At 35.2% G+C, this 17,779-nt stretch overlaps 1 protein-coding gene and 1 long non-coding RNA gene across 2 annotated transcripts in view; one reads left to right on the forward strand and one right to left on the reverse strand.

Moving 5' to 3' along the window:
• LOC141375646 (uncharacterized) overlaps window positions 1-10,624 on the reverse strand; it is a 24,938-nt gene extending 14,314 nt beyond the window's left edge. The window contains exons 1-2 of the long non-coding RNA XR_012384423.1: window positions 10,325-10,624; window positions 9,121-9,177 (exon numbers count right to left, since the gene is read on the reverse strand). This is a non-coding gene — a long non-coding RNA (uncharacterized lncRNA). The remainder of the gene's footprint in view (window positions 1-9,120; window positions 9,178-10,324) is intronic.
• Window positions 10,512-17,779, forward strand: part of slc13a3 (solute carrier family 13 member 3) — a 27,064-nt gene continuing 19,796 nt past the window's right edge. The window contains 5 exon segments of the mRNA NM_212902.1: window positions 10,512-10,663; window positions 11,875-12,140; window positions 12,940-13,103; window positions 13,487-13,547; window positions 14,526-14,705. Coding sequence (NP_998067.1) covers window positions 10,556-10,663; window positions 11,875-12,140; window positions 12,940-13,103; window positions 13,487-13,547; window positions 14,526-14,705 — 779 coding nt within the window. The 5' untranslated portion in view covers window positions 10,512-10,555.

The raw sequence follows: 17,779 nt of genomic DNA on the forward strand, positions 1-17,779 counted from the left end.
ATTGACTTCAGCATTCATTTAGTTGCTCAAATGTAAAACAAGATGAAAAGCTGTTTACATGCACGTGCCCATCAGCAGGTGAGTGCAGAAACCCCATTGAAAATAATGGAGTAAAATAAATGTTCATATTTTAAAGACATGGCGTGAGAAAATTTTATTTAATGCAGTGCTTCTTGTACAATCTGAGACTTACTTTTTATCTTATATCAATCAGGCAGTGGAGATAGTTGACTTTTAAAGAAAATACACCTTAACTGCATAGTTTACCAGAAGCGTTTGACCCAGGTTACTGCAAAATTAAAAGTCCTTTGACATACTTCTGCCTATTGCAGTGCAAGAACAACCACTCACAGTAAAAACTAGAAACCGATAGTACTCAAAGGGAGTAAACTGAGTCCAAGCTAATATTCCCATGGGGATGTGTGTGCGAATGGGATTTGAATGTAATTCCATGCAATGAGTCTATTCCCACCAGATATCGATTGGTATTTTTTCCACACCTCATCACCCGCTTCAGTGACTTCATGAAGAGTTATAGACCAGACTGTTTCACATGGTGCTCAATTCACACTCCAGCAGATAATCATTAATCAATACTGAGTCTGATAGTTGCCTTCTCAGAAAATACAGGAAATTAACCATATTGCTGACAGGAGAGATGTAGCATGTTAAATTGAAGTGAATAGATGAACTCGGCCATCAAACCCATTTTCATTCAGATTGAATGGAGTTTTGGGTTGAGTAATGAAATCATTTAGTAGACATTTTTATGATCTGTGCATAAATCAAGTAGCCACAGCAATATTTGAATATCTATGCTGAATTTTTAACTAGCCGAAGGTCCAAAAGTACAACAGGGTCAGGGTTATAGAATGGTGATTTTGTTTAAACTCAGTTCGAGTGCTATGTTTGAGTAAGTTCACTTATATTGCCTGCGGAACACAAACACACATTCACAGATAAAGCTTATCTGAGTGTTAAGAATTCAGCCCAGCAGATATGTGGGCGAATCCAAGTCACATTTTAACCCAAAAATCAAAAGACAATAAAATAATATTTTGAAATAATGTTAAAAATTTGAAATGATATCTACGATTCCAACCCTCTTTGAAATTGTTTTTAGGAAAGTTAATATCATTTCACCCTGGTGCAGAACCGAAAGAATGCAGCAATTCCCTCAAGATTGTTCGGTGAACTCAATGATACGCTTGACATTTAGTTCTACAAAATAATACTGCACAAATGCACACCCTAAAATTCTTGTGTAGTTACTTATTAAACATGCATTTTACAATATACGAGTCAGTTTGAAAAGTCAGATTTTTAAAATGTGTCTGTCTAATTTTAATGAAGCAAATGAAAAGCATATGTTTATCACAGGTATCATTTTTACACAAGAATTTTTTTTTCATAAATGGTAATGCCTTGCTGTCTATACTGTAGCATGTATGCAATTATTGAAGAGGGGATGGGAAAGATGCTCAAATCACACCAGTATGTTATCTCAAACACAATTCATACAAATTGCACCACAAAAAGAATGACCAGGCAGTACGGTGGCTCAGTGGATAGCACTGTCACCTCACAGCAAGAAGGTCGCTGGTTTGAGTCCCAGCAGGGTCAGTTGGCATTTCTGTATGGAGTTTGCATGTTCTCCTCTTGTTCACAAGGGTTTCCTTCGAGTGTTCCGGTTTTCCGCACATTTCAAAGACATGAGGTATACCAACACAATCTCATGGCAATTCGTAACTTTTTGATTTAGTGGCTAATTCGTATGAATTTGTATGATCTAATTCGTACAATTTCGTATGATTTGCTCCTCCCCCAATTACGATTGGGTTTAGGGGTGGGGTTAGGTGCCACACCTCCTTTTTAAAATCCTACAATTTCGTAAGACTGAACTGAAAGAGAATATTCCGACATATGACACTAATTTACACTAATTTAGTTCATCCAATTTACCTATAGCGCATGTCTTTGGATTTTGACTACACAACTCGTTTTGCATTTTGCGTCTAATACCTAACTGCTGTATGATTTTCTCCCCGTGTTCTGGTGGGTTTCCCCAGGGTGCTCCGGAATCACCCACAAGTCCAAATACATGCTGTAGGTGAACTTGGTAAGCTAAATTGGCCATAGAGTATGTGTGTGAATGGAAGTGAATGGGTGTTTCCCAGTGATGGGCTGCTGCTAAAAGGCCATCCGCTGCATTAAACATATGCTGGATAAGTTGGCGGTTCATTCCGCTGCAGCTATTTGCAACTCTCACTTGGTTGGCCACTGAAGCTAAGCAAGGCTGTGCCTAGTCAGTACCTGGATGAGAGACTACATTGAAAAGCTTGGTTGCTGCTGGAATTTGTGTTAGTGAGACCAGCAGGGGGTGCTCAACCTGTTGTCTGTGTTGGTCCTAATGCCCCATATATTGATGGGCACTCTATACTGCTCAGTGAGTACTGTCTTTTGGATGAGATGTTAAACCGAGGTCCTGACTCTCTGTGGTTGTAAAAATCCAGGATGTCCTTCAAAAAAGAGAAGGGGTTTAACCCCGTCATCCTGGCCAAATTTGTCCACTGGCCCCTGTCCATCATGGCCTCCTAACCATCACACTGTCTACTCTCTACCAATCAACTAGTGTGTGTTGCGCGGTCTGGTGCAATATGGCTGCTGTTGCGTCAGATTCACCCCCCACTCCCCAAAAAAATGTGTAAAGTGCTTTCATTGTGCAGAAATGCACTATATAAATGTAAGGAATTATTATTATTATTATTATAACTGATAATGTAAACAACATAATTCTTTGCACAAAGGTACAGAACCAAAATATATAGCAAGCTGTTCAAATGAATCGGAAATTTCTTTGATGACAGGCACAAGTGACTCAATGTGGAGGTTGAAAAAGTTTTTTTTTAACAATTTCATTTCTCAAGAGGAATGTGCCAAAGCGACTGCAAAAAATACAATATTTGTCATTACAGGGAGACTTGTGGTAAAAGTCACATAACAATAAAGTCTGAACAATATCCAGATCACGACTGTCTGGACATTCAATACTTCTTATAGTCTCTATACACTGAGATCAACTATGACACTTCAATGTACGCTGTTTTCCTTTCATGAAAATAATGTTTTAATACTTCTTCAGTCAGAGTTAACAGGGAAACCTTGGACCTACAATTGCAGCTTCTCCGGTGTGTGCATGCCAGTTGTCAGGACACTGTGGGGTGTCAAATAGAAAGCTGCTACCGTATATAATTCTCTGCCATGTAAACTGCTGTTCATCATTGAATACTTGTCAAAACCTATAGCAGTAGGGAAGAATATAACCTTTGCTCGGGAGTCCACTCGTGTCTTAATCAAAACCCCCTTGCACCTCTCTCTGACTCACGCAACATTGTTTTGAGGGGACATTTTATAGTTTATGGACATCTTTAACTGTGTGTGCACATATTTCAACACTATATATTTGCTCTCAAAATGTCTCTTATAAGATGCATTTTTTAAAAAGAGTAGCTTTTGTTTCATCAAGTGTTTCATTCTTGAAGCTGAATGGCTTTGTGAGAACAATTGCAGCTTGTTTTTATACAACACAGCCATAGGCACAGTTTAACAAGTTGATGTGTTTCATTAGCTCCTTCTGACATGAACCATATTACAAGGTTTCACAATATTAAAGCGTTCTGACAGCTGTCACATCAGATTATAGGAAGATTAACAATGAATGTTTACCTGTAGTGTCTGCATAATTCAGTGTTTTAATTACATTTAACAGCAATGACACCTGCAATGGATTTAGAAGGATCCTTCCCAGCTAAATGTGCACTTAAAGGGATTGTTCACCCCAAAATGAAAATTCTGTCTTGACTCACCCTTTACTTGTTTTAAACCTGTTTGAGTTTCTTTTTTCTGGTAACAACAGAATAGGATTTAGAAACCTGAAGTTAAAAACCTGTAACCACTGACCTCTATTGTATTTGTTTTTTTGTACCATGGAAGTCAATGTTTACATGTTTTTTTTTTTTTTTTTTTTGCATTCTGTGTTTTGTGTGCAACAGAAGAAACTCATAGAGCTCTATTTTAATGATCTAGGCACAAAGTCTAAAGCACATGGCGCAAAAGGATGGAAAAATATGCTTTGCGCCATGACGCATGATCTAACAGGGTTGTGCTTATTATCTTAACGACTTATTGGTGTGTTTTGAGCATAACATACAATAAACCATTAGAGTCTCATCTCTCATTCCCTTTGGGAGTCAGTTGTATCGCGCCATGGCGCATTTGCTACATGGTGTACTTTGTAAGTGGAAAAACTGAAGGCTTTACTAGCAAGAAAACAGTTAAACAGACCATTTGCAGTGAGAGAATAAATAATGAGCCTCCTTCATTCGGCCTCTTTACTTTTTCTTTATTTTACTTTTGCTCTACTTTACTTCTTTACATTCGTGGTTAAGCAAATGGTGTTAAACGCACTCCGCTAAAGACATTGATTAGCCTATATATTTCATTTTGTTTGTTAAGCAAAACGACTTGTTTCAAAACTATTTCTAAATTGTATTTTAATTTCCAGCATATTAATAAATGAACAATAATAAAATGTGGTCAAAAATATTGAGTTATATCCAAACACACGTACTGCATATGTCTCCAAAACTCAAAAAGTGGACAAATCAAAACCTGTTTTTATGAAATCAAATATAAACATGCATATAATAAATAAAACTGCTGGTAATAACATTATACAAATGCAAATTTTTATGAATAAACTGAAAAAAGCTGCTGTGAGGTAGTGGTTTTTACATTTATGCAGAAAATAATCATTTTTGTAATTTAATTCTTCATTATTTCATATGTAAAGATATTTTTGTATTGCTGTACATATGTGTGTATCAAGCAATGTTTAAGCATTTGGACCGCATGGGTGCATAACTAACACGTTCTGTGCTGGACTTTAGACCAGCTTTTGGTTGGTCAAGGGCGCGGTTTATTTCAGCTCCTCAAAATATCAACACACCAATAATGCGCCTTCTTTTTAAACCAGCACATCCTTGAGTCCACAAAGTGGAACGAATGGATTTGCTATTTATACAACGTGACCTAAATCATGAAAATTTGGGTTGTGCTGGTCTGAATATAGCAACAAATTGCGCCAAGCATGTCTTGATCCTTATTGCACCTGGTGTATGATAGGGCCCATAAAGGTTTGAGGGTGAATAAAAAATAAGTAAATTTTCACTTTTGGGTGAACTATGCCTTTAAGTTGATGTAAATTATCATGTGAATAGGAAAAATGTGTTGTTAATACAGTGTCACAGTTATTGAACCCTAAAATATCATATATACAGAAGTTTTTGCATAAAGTCGCAAATATATGTGGGTGTTTCTTGGCATTTGCAATTTATTATTAGTTCCATGAACTTTGCCCGCAGTGCCCACACACAAACCTGCAGAAATACACATTCAGTAAGACTAAATGTTCTTTGTGAAGCCGCGTGAGGCATTGTTTTCCCACAAATCGCCTTTTCTTTAAAAGACTTTTAAGTAGTTTAAGCAGCAGCCCATGTGCGTTATTTCCCAGAGGCTTTAAAATCTGACAACTGATTTACACATTTTTCAAACAATTGTTACTCGTATGCTATCAAGCAATAAAGCGTACATTCTTTTTTCATGTTTGATCATGTTTACGCAACTGTGCAGTTTAGCCATAATTGGGTCAGATTTCATAACCAGTTTTTTTTTTAATGAGCTTGCATCACTGATGGGAGATCAGAAATAGGCGATCATGTGTCCACTAGAGGGTGTAAGTGCAGTACATGGGGCAAAATGAGAATTTGGGATTAGGAGGAAAAAAAAAACTCAACAAAACTTTACATGGTTAGTTTACTCAAAAATGGACATTTCCTCACCATTTACTGAAGTGTTTTAAAACTTTTTTGATTTTTTTTCTTCTGTTGAACACAAATGAATATATTCTGAAGAAACTGACATCCATATTAGGAAAAAAAGTGTTATTGGCTGTTTGTTTTCAACATACTTCAAAATATCTTCTTTTGAGATAAACCGAAAAAAAAAATTATTGGAGGGTGAGTAAATGATGACAGAGTTTCTATTGCATGAACTATCCCTTTGAAATCTAATTTAAAATATTAACAAAAGTAATATATCAATGATACAAAATTAACATTGGTATGAAAATAAAATTATTCGAATTAGTTGCTCAATTGAAATGTTTTTTTGTTTTTGTTTCAAGCAAATAAACAATTTTTTTTATGGTTTTAGTTTTAGTTAAGGATCAAAACAGACCATATAGATGTAATAAAGTAACAGTCCACATAAACGTTTCAGATTGCATCATTTCAAAGCATGAGGACGCATAACCTCATCTAAGATATGAACTATATTCATATCGTATGAGCAGGAGAGTCATTTGCCCTTTTAGAACAACATAGATGTTGATCTGTGGAATATATGAATAGAGCCATGACAGTGACATTTAAAAGAAAATGTCATTGTTCTTCAAAAAAGAAAACCAAACAAGAAATCCTTTCTCTTCTGTTTCATTTCTTTATGAGATTTTTCCCCTAGCAGATTCAATCAGTAGGAGGTTTCATACTCCTAATCAAACAAATGACACTGGCTAGGGTCTTTCTAGCATAATAAGACAAAATTATGATGGTAAAATAGGAGTCTGTCATCAAAAATCTGGTACACTTTCTCTAATAATGTCTTTCTCAGAGCACATCTGCTCCTTCGCTTGAGTTCTAAGAAGCAGATTAATCTCTCTTTTCCTCTCTTAGCATCAATTTACTGTCAGATTCAATCCATTCGGGTCTAAACACAGCAAATGTAGCTGTTTCTCACTAACAAGTTGCAAAACTGATGAATGTACTCAAACAGTATGCTTTTATTTTGTGCTGTTGTGTAATATTTTGCTCTTTAATGTTTATCTGCTTTTGTATGATTCTTGTTGCTGCTGTTTTGCTGCCTTTAGGGAAAAACTAAAGTTGAGAGATGGAATATTAGATTAAAGCAATAAGATTTTGATATCTGGTAAGAAACCATTTCTAGTAATTTGAAAAAACTCAATTTATCATTCATTTAGTAATCTTATACCACGAGACTATAAAATACATTTAAAAAACAGACAGACAGAACCTTAAAGCTCAGCAGATCTCACAGTATTCAGAATTTGTTTGTTAGTTTGATTTTCAATTAAAGGGATATAGTTCCCATAAAAATTTTAATTCTGTCATTATGTCTTTACTCACACTCTACTTGCTCACGACCTGTGTGAGTTTATTTTCTTGCTGTTGTTGAACACAAAATAAGACATTATGAATATTATTGGAAACCAGTAGCCATTGACTTCCATAGTATTTTTTATTTTTTACATTTTGACTGGATGTCATGACTAGACGGTGAATAAATGGTGAGTTGACTGACATTTTGGGGTGTACTATCTCTTAAAGGAGAAATTAAAGTTTATGCAACCTTAGAGCCTAAGGACATTAATCAAAAAAAGTGGCAAAAACAATACACTTTAAAATGCATTCATTCATTTTCTTTTTGGCTAAGTCCCTTTATTAATCAGGGATCGCCACAGCAGAACCGGCAACTTATATAGCATGTCTAACGCAGCGCATGCCCTTCCAGCTGAAACCCAACACTGGGAAAAACCCATACACACTCATACACTACGACCAATTTAGCTTATTTAATTCACCTGTACCTTATCTTTGGACTGTGGGGGAAACCAGAGCACCCGTAGGAAACCATGCCAACATGGGGAGAACATGCAAACTCCACACATAAATGCAAACTGACCCAGCCGAGGCTCAGACCAGTGACTTTCTTGCTGTGAGACGATCGTGCTACCCACTGTGCCACCATAACACCCTTTTTTAAAATCAAACCATTTTTAATTCAATATGCTTTAAAGTGTAATTTACTCCCAGTAGGCACACAACATAATAAGAAATTAATATTTGGTTGGATTTAGGTCATGACGTCAGGTGAACAAAATTGAATGTCTAGCCTGCATCTAAGGACAACGTTATTTTGACTTCCAATAAAACGTCAAATGTAACGTTTAGATCATGTTGATAAGTGACCAAAATCCAACTATGAGCCAACATCTTAAACATCATATTGACACCAAATACTGACATTTATTTGTCAGGTATAGCAATCAAAATCCAATGTCTGATAGATGTCATATTGGTAACGTCCACACAACTTCAACCTGTAACATCATTAGACATTAATATTTTGTTGATTTTAGGTTGGACTTTGGACACTGACGTCAGCCTGACATTGGGTTCTGATGTCAACATGATTTTCATTACCAAACAAAATGCAACGTTTCCATGACGTAGGGTTACAACGTCAATCTGACATCATGTTAACGTCCAGTGCCTGCTAGGCTCCTGTGATGGCAACGCTAAATTTTTAACCTCAAATGATCCCTCAGAAATCATTGTAATATGAGGATTTGGTGCTCTTATTATTAAATATTGAACATAGTTGTGGTGCTTAATATTTAGTACACTGAAAAAACGGCTTCTGCTGCTTTTTCTAAATGCTTATTTAAAATGAGTTGAAAATGCAATTCTTACGTTTTTTTGGGACAACTTAATTGTTTTATGTTCAACCTACTTAAATTTATAAAAATGATGAAGTTAACTAAATCGATTTGTGTCGGGAAAACATGAAGGAATTGTGTGGAACCAAGTATTTTTCACAGTGTACAAACTATGACTAAAGCTGAGACATTGAGGTAAATTTTCTGCATACTTCACCAGACAGTGGTTTAGCTAGTCAATATGCCATGTAACAGAAAAAGTAAGTAAACTATTATTATTTGGAGTTAATTGTAACCCATCTGCACTGGAAATTTATGCCAGAGCCCCATTCCATCTGAAAAGGAAAGAATTTGATGACTCAGAAAATCCTAAACTTTTAACAGGAGCTGTGTCAACCACAACGAGCAATTACCTGCACTGCAGGTCAGACAGTTTGTTCTTCCTTGTATTGCTGATGGCAGGATGACATAGGTACATTCTGCCATTTAACATGTAAAGACCATAAGTGAACCCAATTTTAAAAACTCAGTGTATTCTGTGGTACCTATTATCAGAATGACGTGAAACACTTCAGTAGCGGATGTCTGGATCAGTGTGTTTTCTGGAAAAAAAATTAAAGTACAAAAATTAAATCAAGAGCTATACACTTGCTCCATTTGTTGATAAAATGAATGCTGAATGGGGATATTTGTTAAAATCTTTCTCTCAACACGATACTAGAAAGCACTAAAGCTTTTATCATTAATGAATAGAACTAAAAAATAAAAAAAAAAACAGCAAATGTCAAGCAATAAAAATGTTTTGCCAAAGTGAAATAAAATGTGAGCTTGTATTAACAATAAATGACTAAACTCAAACTGCACTTAAGCTGCTCCATAATAAGAAAATGAACTAAAAATACTTCCCAGAAGTCCCTGTGTATCAAACTTATCACTTTTAAATCCACATAGTTATAGTAAATGGCTTATTTTTCAGACCCTCTGGGTGTTTTATATTGTATTTATTTGTTTAGATCATGTTTACTGCAGTAATTTAGGGTTGTACTTTATTATGATTTGTTCTTTTCTATCTTACACCATTTACAATCTTTATACAAACATTAAACTAGATCACTTATGACGAACTTTGATTCACCACGTGGCCATTTTAGCACCTGCATTGTTATGACTGTTATCCATATTTGGTTAAGTAGGTTATTATGTTCAGATTTTATTTGTGGAATGAAATGTACTGCACAGGCACTATAGTTGTAAATATATGACAACCACGGCGTGCAACCTTTATGGAAAACAGACATTGCATTATAATTGTATATTTTAGTCTAGTATTATCACTGACATGGTGACTATATCTATAACCACAGATTTACTTAAGATACCACTAAACATGTCTATACATTCATGGATATAACTGGTGGTTTCCAAGATTTATCTAGAAAAAAAAACAAAAAACAAAACATTTATTTGTGGTTTATTTTCGTAGGGTTTATACTTTTATGTAACATTTTTTAATTACAACAAACCAGGAGTAAATATCATAAGCCACACTGTGGATAATTTTAAATATAGTGCATAGTAATATGTAATAATATAAGTATCCTATACAGTATGATAATTATACACCGTGAAATATGAGGTCATACAGTAGCATCAGCAGTAGCCTAGGTCATACTAACCACTGACCTCGCACAACCAGTATTATAGCTTTACAACACTTCTTTGGTTAACAGAGTAACCTGTAATGCTTACTCTGTTCGTGAAGTAGAACACGGTCTTCTTTGCTGGCGCTCTAGACCGACTCACGTTGAAGGCTAAAGTCGAGGGGTCTTTAAGGGAGTTAACGAGTAAGCCAATAGTTAATCTTCTCCTGCTGTGCTAAAAAATAATAAAGCAAAAGTAATAAAGTTGGAGACCAAGCGTCAGAGCTGCGGCACGTCTAACTGGAAAGACAAGGGAAGGAAACAGTTCTAGTTTGTCGCTATGGACCCTGCAAAGTTTTCCAAAAAGCTCTGGTGCGCGCGCCAACAGCTCATCCTGGTACTCGCGCCGCTGCTGCTGCTCCCGCTGCTCTTCGTTGTGCCACCGAAGGTAAAACGTTGTTAAAATCAGTCACCTGCTGCTTTGAGCCTTTTAAATCACCCAGTTCATTAAAATTACTTAAATTTGTGCGTATATTGACTTATTCTTATATTTGAGATTAGCGCGAGCACTTTCTGAAGGGATAGTTCACTCCAAAGTGACTTCTCCATCATGATTGATTTAACCCTCATGCTACAAAATGACTTTTATTTTTATGTATGTAAGTCATTTTATCCCCTGTGGAACACAACAGAAATGTGTAGTTTTTAGGAGAATTTTTAATTTTTACACCACATTGGTGCAAGTAAACGTTGATGTAGCCTATTAGATCAGGTGTTTACATGTGAAGAGTTCAGATGCAAAAACCTCTAAATGCCATTAGAAATCTTCTTCTTAAATGAGCATTTTTCTTTTTTTTTTTTTCCTGTGCAGTTTCAGATATTTCTCTTTTATGTCGATCAATAGGCTACTTTCATTGCTTTTCAAGTTAAATAGCAGCATATAAACATAGGAGACTGAAAGAAAATGCTCATTCTAGAAAAACATTTCAGATGGCATTTAGAGGTTTTTGCATCTGAACTCTTCATGTACAGATGCATACATGTGATATAGGCTTACAGAGATCCACAAAACTATTTGAGCTTGAAAAAAGGTGCCATTTGTTTTACAGAAAGATAGCACAAAGGGTCTTTTGAAGCAAAACTATTTACTAGAAGAAGCATTTTAGATTTTGTAAAAATAATAGATGCATCGTCAAAATGAACGCAGATGCTTTCTGTATGTCATATGGTCTTAAACATGCTTATAGTTAACATTATGAACAACACATGCACCCTTCACACACTGATCTGTTTAATAATGAGGCAAGAAAGAGTTAGTTAAAATAATAATAATGCATAAGGGCTAAAAAGTGTCATTATCTGTTAACATATTTGCAAATGCCAGTCTGTTCAGTGTGAAAAGTGTATATAATGTGTCTGAAATACGAGAAATTCTGCTTCAAATCTCATATTTAATACATTGCTTAGGGGTTTTAACTCTCAGAGAGATTTACACTAGCATAAATGTGCTGCCTCTGACTCTGAAAATGTTGCTGATGTACATTTACTGTAGTCCTAAGACCAGCAAATTAATTTCCATTAAGTCTCAGTAATCTCCAATAACTCATCATTGGATCCACATAACATATCCATCTGTTTTTTTGTTGTTGTTGTTGTCAGGAGGGCAAATGTTTGTATGTAGTACTGCTGATGGCGGTGTACTGGTGCACCGAAGCACTTCCACTGGCGGTCACTGCTATGCTTCCCGTGTGCCTCTTTCCAACCATGGGAATCCTGCCATCCAAGAAGGTCTGTCCACAGTACTTCCTCGAGACGAACTTCCTGTTCCTGAGTGGTTTAGTGATGGCGTCTGCTATAGAGGAGTGGGGTCTCCATCGCCGCATAGCCCTCAAGGTGCTGAAGATTGTAGGAGTGAAACCTGCATGGTGAGAATAATTCTGTGTCAAAATCAAGAAACATTGTAATCTCCACTCTTCAGTTAGATAGTACACATCTATAGTGTAAATAGTGTAAACAGTGGCATGGAAATCAGGTGTCAAGTCTGATAGATTACCTTATTAAATTTTTATTTTTTAAGGCACAGTATGTAATTTTCACCTCTAGAAGGTGCATATTCACCCATCATACATCAGAGGTGTATTTTGAAGATACCATGACCATGAGTGTGGAATCATAGGTGCTGTCGTGTTTATAACTGTGTCACTAGTTAAAAAAATATCTTTATTTGAACATTCTTAGAAACATTTGGAATAGTCTAAGTAAATAAATCTGTAAAAATATAATAATAGTAGTGGTTTTAGGACATTTTAATGAAAAAAAACCTTACAGTATTGTGCCTGTATTAAATCTGTATTATTCTTTTGAAAGTTACATGTAAACGAGGATCTATTTCTAGTTTTTAAGTGTTAAAGTCCAAGTTTTTTTTAACAGTGTGGCCTATTTGATACCTTTGATACAATATGTACATAACAAGTTAATAATTGTAGATAGGATTGGCTGTGAAGTTGTTTATTTTTATGACAATATAGAGTCTATACAGAAACATAATGCTTATAGAATATAGATACTGCATCCAGTGTCTTATTGACATATTTAGCACTGATTTCTTTGTGGCTTGTATTACTATGCACAGTACTGTGTGTACATTGACAAATTTTTTTGGACCAATAATTGAAGTAATAGTTGCATAAAAGCTTTGACATGGCTTGTCTTTTTTCCCTAAAGGCTGATTTTAGGCATGATGATCACTTCCTCTTTTCTGTCAATGTGGCTGAGTAATACAGCCACAACCGCCATGATGCTGCCCATTGCTAACGCCATACTGGAAAGCCTGTTTGGAAATCTTGAGACTCTGAAAGAGAACTGCAAGACCAGGAGTGATCCAGAGGGTAAGTACAGTAGGAACAAACTCATAACGTGTGTTGCAAGAGTGTTCAGAAATGAAAGTTCCCTCTTATTTACCACATTTTTATTAAATCATCAGTCTTCATGGTATGGGTCAATGATTACTTTGGTCTGAGAATTTTTGTTTTGTTATATGCATGCAATCAACCTGCACACATGAGAACATAATATACAACCCGAACAGAGAACTTTGCACTAAATTTTTCCATCAAAGCTTTTTTGCTGGATGTTAGAATTCCTTTTAACACAGACACTGGTATGGCTTTACTTTTCAAAAGATTTTTTAAATCAGAAATTAATTTAACATGAAGGTTACTCATATTTGAAAAGTATTTCTAATTAACAAAACATAAAAATTCCTCTGCAGGTGATTCACAGGTGAAGATGCATGTGCTTCCTGAAAAACAGATATTGACTGTAGAAGACAGGTGAGTGAGACTCCTAAAGCTTAAGGACTAAAGATTTTATATACATTTACTGTGAAACTATTATTTTAATTGTGGATTGACTCAATTATTGGATAAAATTATGTTTATATGTCACAACTATTCCAGGGCTACATATTTGAAAAACCACACATATTGTATGTGCCCTGGCATATGCATTTTGTGTTGATATGGGGAGGTATGAAGATGCTGACCACTGTTCCTTTTTGCCCAAGTGTATAGGTTTTCTCTTGACAATGGTGGGAACCTATAAATCTATGAATGAATGGTGTGTCACCCACCTCACACACCTTATTCTTACATAGTGAAAATTCAGTAGTTTTGGTGCTGTTACATCTGAACATATCTACATTGATGCTAAGTCTATGCCCCTGATTTTGGCGCTATTGCACTGTTACCGAAACCAGGTAAAACAAAACCAAAAAAGGCACTATGAAATCATGGTAAAAGCATGTGGGCGCAAAGCAATTTTCTCTTCTAGTTTGTTTTTGAAAACACTATTGGTTGGGATAAGTCGATAGTCAGTACAAGCTGACATACCCACAACAATCCAACAAGGCAGACTTTTTTTGCACGAATCCAAGAAGGATGTGTAAATGCCACTTATGATGAGTAAACAGGGATCAGTAATGTATTTCAGATTTGCAGAAATGTACACAACAGCCTTTAGTGAATTTACGAGAATGATGTATGGCAAGTATGAGAAATCGGTGTTGTTCGCTTTTGAGATTGCTATAATGCACAGTACATTGTGGCCTGAAATAAATTTGTGAATTAAAAAATGCAAGCTTACGACCACATATTTCACAATTCCCAAAAATGCAGCCCTGGGCACATATTCCACTGAACCTTGGTTGCATTTTTTAGCCTAATGTAATGTGAACTACTCCATAAACGTATTAGATCATCCTTTCATACTCTTAACGACTAAAAGACTCTATTCACTCTGTAACCTCATAGACCCGACTGGACAGACAGATCCGAGCAAAGGAACCAGGAAGAGGTCAGAAGAGAGGCAGAATACCAGATGAAAGTGTGGAAAGGATTTTTGATATGCATACCTTATGCTGCAAGCATCGGAGGAACTGCAACCCTTACTGGCACAGCTCCTAACCTGATCCTGGTGGGTCAGCTCAAGAGGTATACCCTTTTTACTAGGTTGCCATGGCAAATTGCTAAAGTAATACTTTTGCATTCAAACTTTTATGCATCTGCATTCACTCACCAGACGCTTTCATCTAAAGTGACTTGCACAGGTGGAATGCACAAGCTGTTTATCTTAAAAGCATCTTTGTGAAGCAATGCAAGTTTCAAATTACTCTGAAGAGTAGAGCAAAGTGTAAGAAACAGTGAGGGATTAACATAAAAACCTCACTGTAAATGCACATGGGTTATTGGGTAACACTTTAAAAGGCTGTACTTGTTCATGTTCGTTAATGCATTAGTTAACATGAATTAACAATGAACAATACATCTGTTAAGCATACTTAATATGTGTTAATGTTAACTAGATGTTTATTAATGTGTTAATTTATACAATAGTTAACACATTAGTTAATGTATTAGTCAACATAAATAAATAATGAACAAATGTTAGTAACACATTAGATAATGTCGGTGTAACTGAGGACGCTGACAACAGAGTAAAGGATCCACATGCAGTTTATTACAAGAGTAGGCGTACAAGCAATAATTACACACAGGGCTAAACGGGAACATGCAGGGAAATCCGGAAGAGTCGTCACGTAACAGGAAGATGGTCAATGCAGAATAACAAATAAAACAAGCAAGGGTCAAAAACATGGAGAGACTAAAACAGCAAACGCTTTGTAACGTTACAAGGTTTGAAACCAACAAGACTCAGCATTGTGAGTGTTTGAGAGGTTTAAAAATAGTCTGTTTCATTAGTCCTGAACAGCTTCAGCTGTGTGTGTTTGCAACCATGGGGGATCTGAACCAGGTGTGTGATTGAAGTGCATGGTGGTATTTGTAGATCATTAAAGTGGCAGATTTGTAGTTCTTCAATGATCTACACAGGCTGGATTGCTTGTGACCGTTACAGTCAGAGTAGTGTACACTACATACGGTTCCTTATTTCCTTAACAAATTAACAAATGCTTTGTTGATGGTAAATCAAGTTATTTACTCTTGTCCTATCAGTGTTTTTTTTTTTTTTTTACTTGTCAGCCACTGCCAGCATTTTTCATGATTTTTTGATGATTTAGTTCATGACATGAACTAAGTTTGCCCTCAGAATCTTCTGCCAGGAATATATGATAGCATAGTATATTCCACAACAAAGAACCAAGCCTCTGATTTTAAACAAAAATAAAAAATAAAAATAAAACATTTTATTCTATCTTTATGTGTTTATGTTTTATGCAGGTAGGTTTCTTCATGCAAAAAATATGTTTTTGCCTTTAAAGTGAAATAACTGAACACAAACATAGGATGCTGAGAAAAATGCAATAAAAATTTTAGAAGAAAATGTCAGGTGGCACTTCATACTTTTCATAGTTATACAGTTAATTCTCAGCTCTAAAATATTTAACAGCTTAGTACATAAAGCATAATATTATCAGCCTGATAGCAGATGCTGTAAGAATACTGCTATTCATGTCAGTATTATCACTGGACGACACCAAGGCAATGTTTTTATTGCAATCTGCAGTGTTAATGAAAAAAAGTCAAAGATGAAAATATGTTTTCAGATCATACTTAATTTCACAGAATTCAATCAGTGCTGTCAAATTGAGTGCATTAGCTTTAATTAAATACCATCATGAAGAACATTTCAATTCTCATTGCCATTGGATGAACCTTGAAAACATTGGATGAGCTACTGAAATGTTTAGTATAGATTTCTATTCTTAGCTCACTTGTTTTTAATCCATGTATGAAATGAAATAAGACACAGTTTTATGGTTAATTGAAAAGCTAGGTTTTAACGGAACGCAAAATTTACTGAACTGTTGCAACTAATGCATACTAACAAGAATTTTAGACAGTGCAGGCTATTGAAAAAGCTGTTTTGTCAAGCATTTAGGTCACCAACAACAAGCCAGAAAGGAACATAGTTTGATTTCCTTTCAGGATTACCACATAGTTTGGCCAAATCCCTAGGCAACATTAAAACAGTATTACCAGGCTAGACAAATGCTTTGAATTTTCCTAGGTAAAAATAAGCAATAAGCTTATTATTATCAAATAAGCTATTAGCAAAATACAAAATATAATAATATAAAATTCTTAAAGCATAATTCAATTAATCAAAAATAATGGTAAAGTCACAAGTGAAAGGGGCTTATATTTAGCAATAATTAACACACTGGCAATGATCCATGTTACCTAACATAATTTGAGAATGGTCCAAAGAACATTTCGTGTTCTTTGCTTTGACCTTTTGTAAAGACTTTACATGTTACATACCATAGATGTACTTTTGCTTAGGAAATGCTACAGAATGTTCTGATTGTTCTGTATTATGCCATAACTAAAATGTTTACATAATTATTTAGGTTTGTTCAAAATCAATTTAGAGGCGACAAAAAAATATTTCTTTTTGTGGTTCCAGGTTTTTGAGTGCCTCAGTATTTATTTATGATGTAGTTTTAGAGTCTTACTTAGATGCCATTAGGACCAAAAGATATGGGTTTGAAAGTAAGTCCTGCTGTGTGGAAATATGTGTAGAGAGCTAGTTTAGTGAATGTAGGCGACTGTAATTTACTGCAGCTTTGTAGCTAGTTTGTTCATGACTTGAATATAAAGGATGTTTTGAAAGCCAGAAGTTTGAATTTGTAGATCATATTACACCAAATATTAAAAGAGATAAACAGAAATGTAGTTAATCTCATAGTTTGCTATCAGATCTACACTACAGGGCTGTTGAATGATTCATTCTGATTGATGACGAATATTTTAAGTGTGAAGTCAAGTTTTTTTTCCAGAAAACATACAGCTAAAGAAATTCCAGGAACATACATTTACAGTTCTTCATGATTTCAGTTATTTAAAGTACTTAAAGCTCACAATAGCAGAAAAACTAAAGACAAAGATCTTGAAATGTGTACAAGTTACATATTATTATTGGTTTTCACAGTTTTTTGAACATTTTGTATACATACACATTATTATGCCATTTTATCTAACAAAGAAAAACAGCTGTTGAAAAAAGGAAAAGACCACTTAAAGCTATTGGTTCTCTGGATTTTTTT

This window comes from Danio rerio, chromosome 8 (genome assembly GCF_049306965.1).
Source record: "Danio rerio strain Tuebingen ecotype United States chromosome 8, GRCz12tu, whole genome shotgun sequence".
NCBI lineage: Eukaryota > Metazoa > Chordata > Actinopteri > Cypriniformes > Danionidae > Danio > Danio rerio.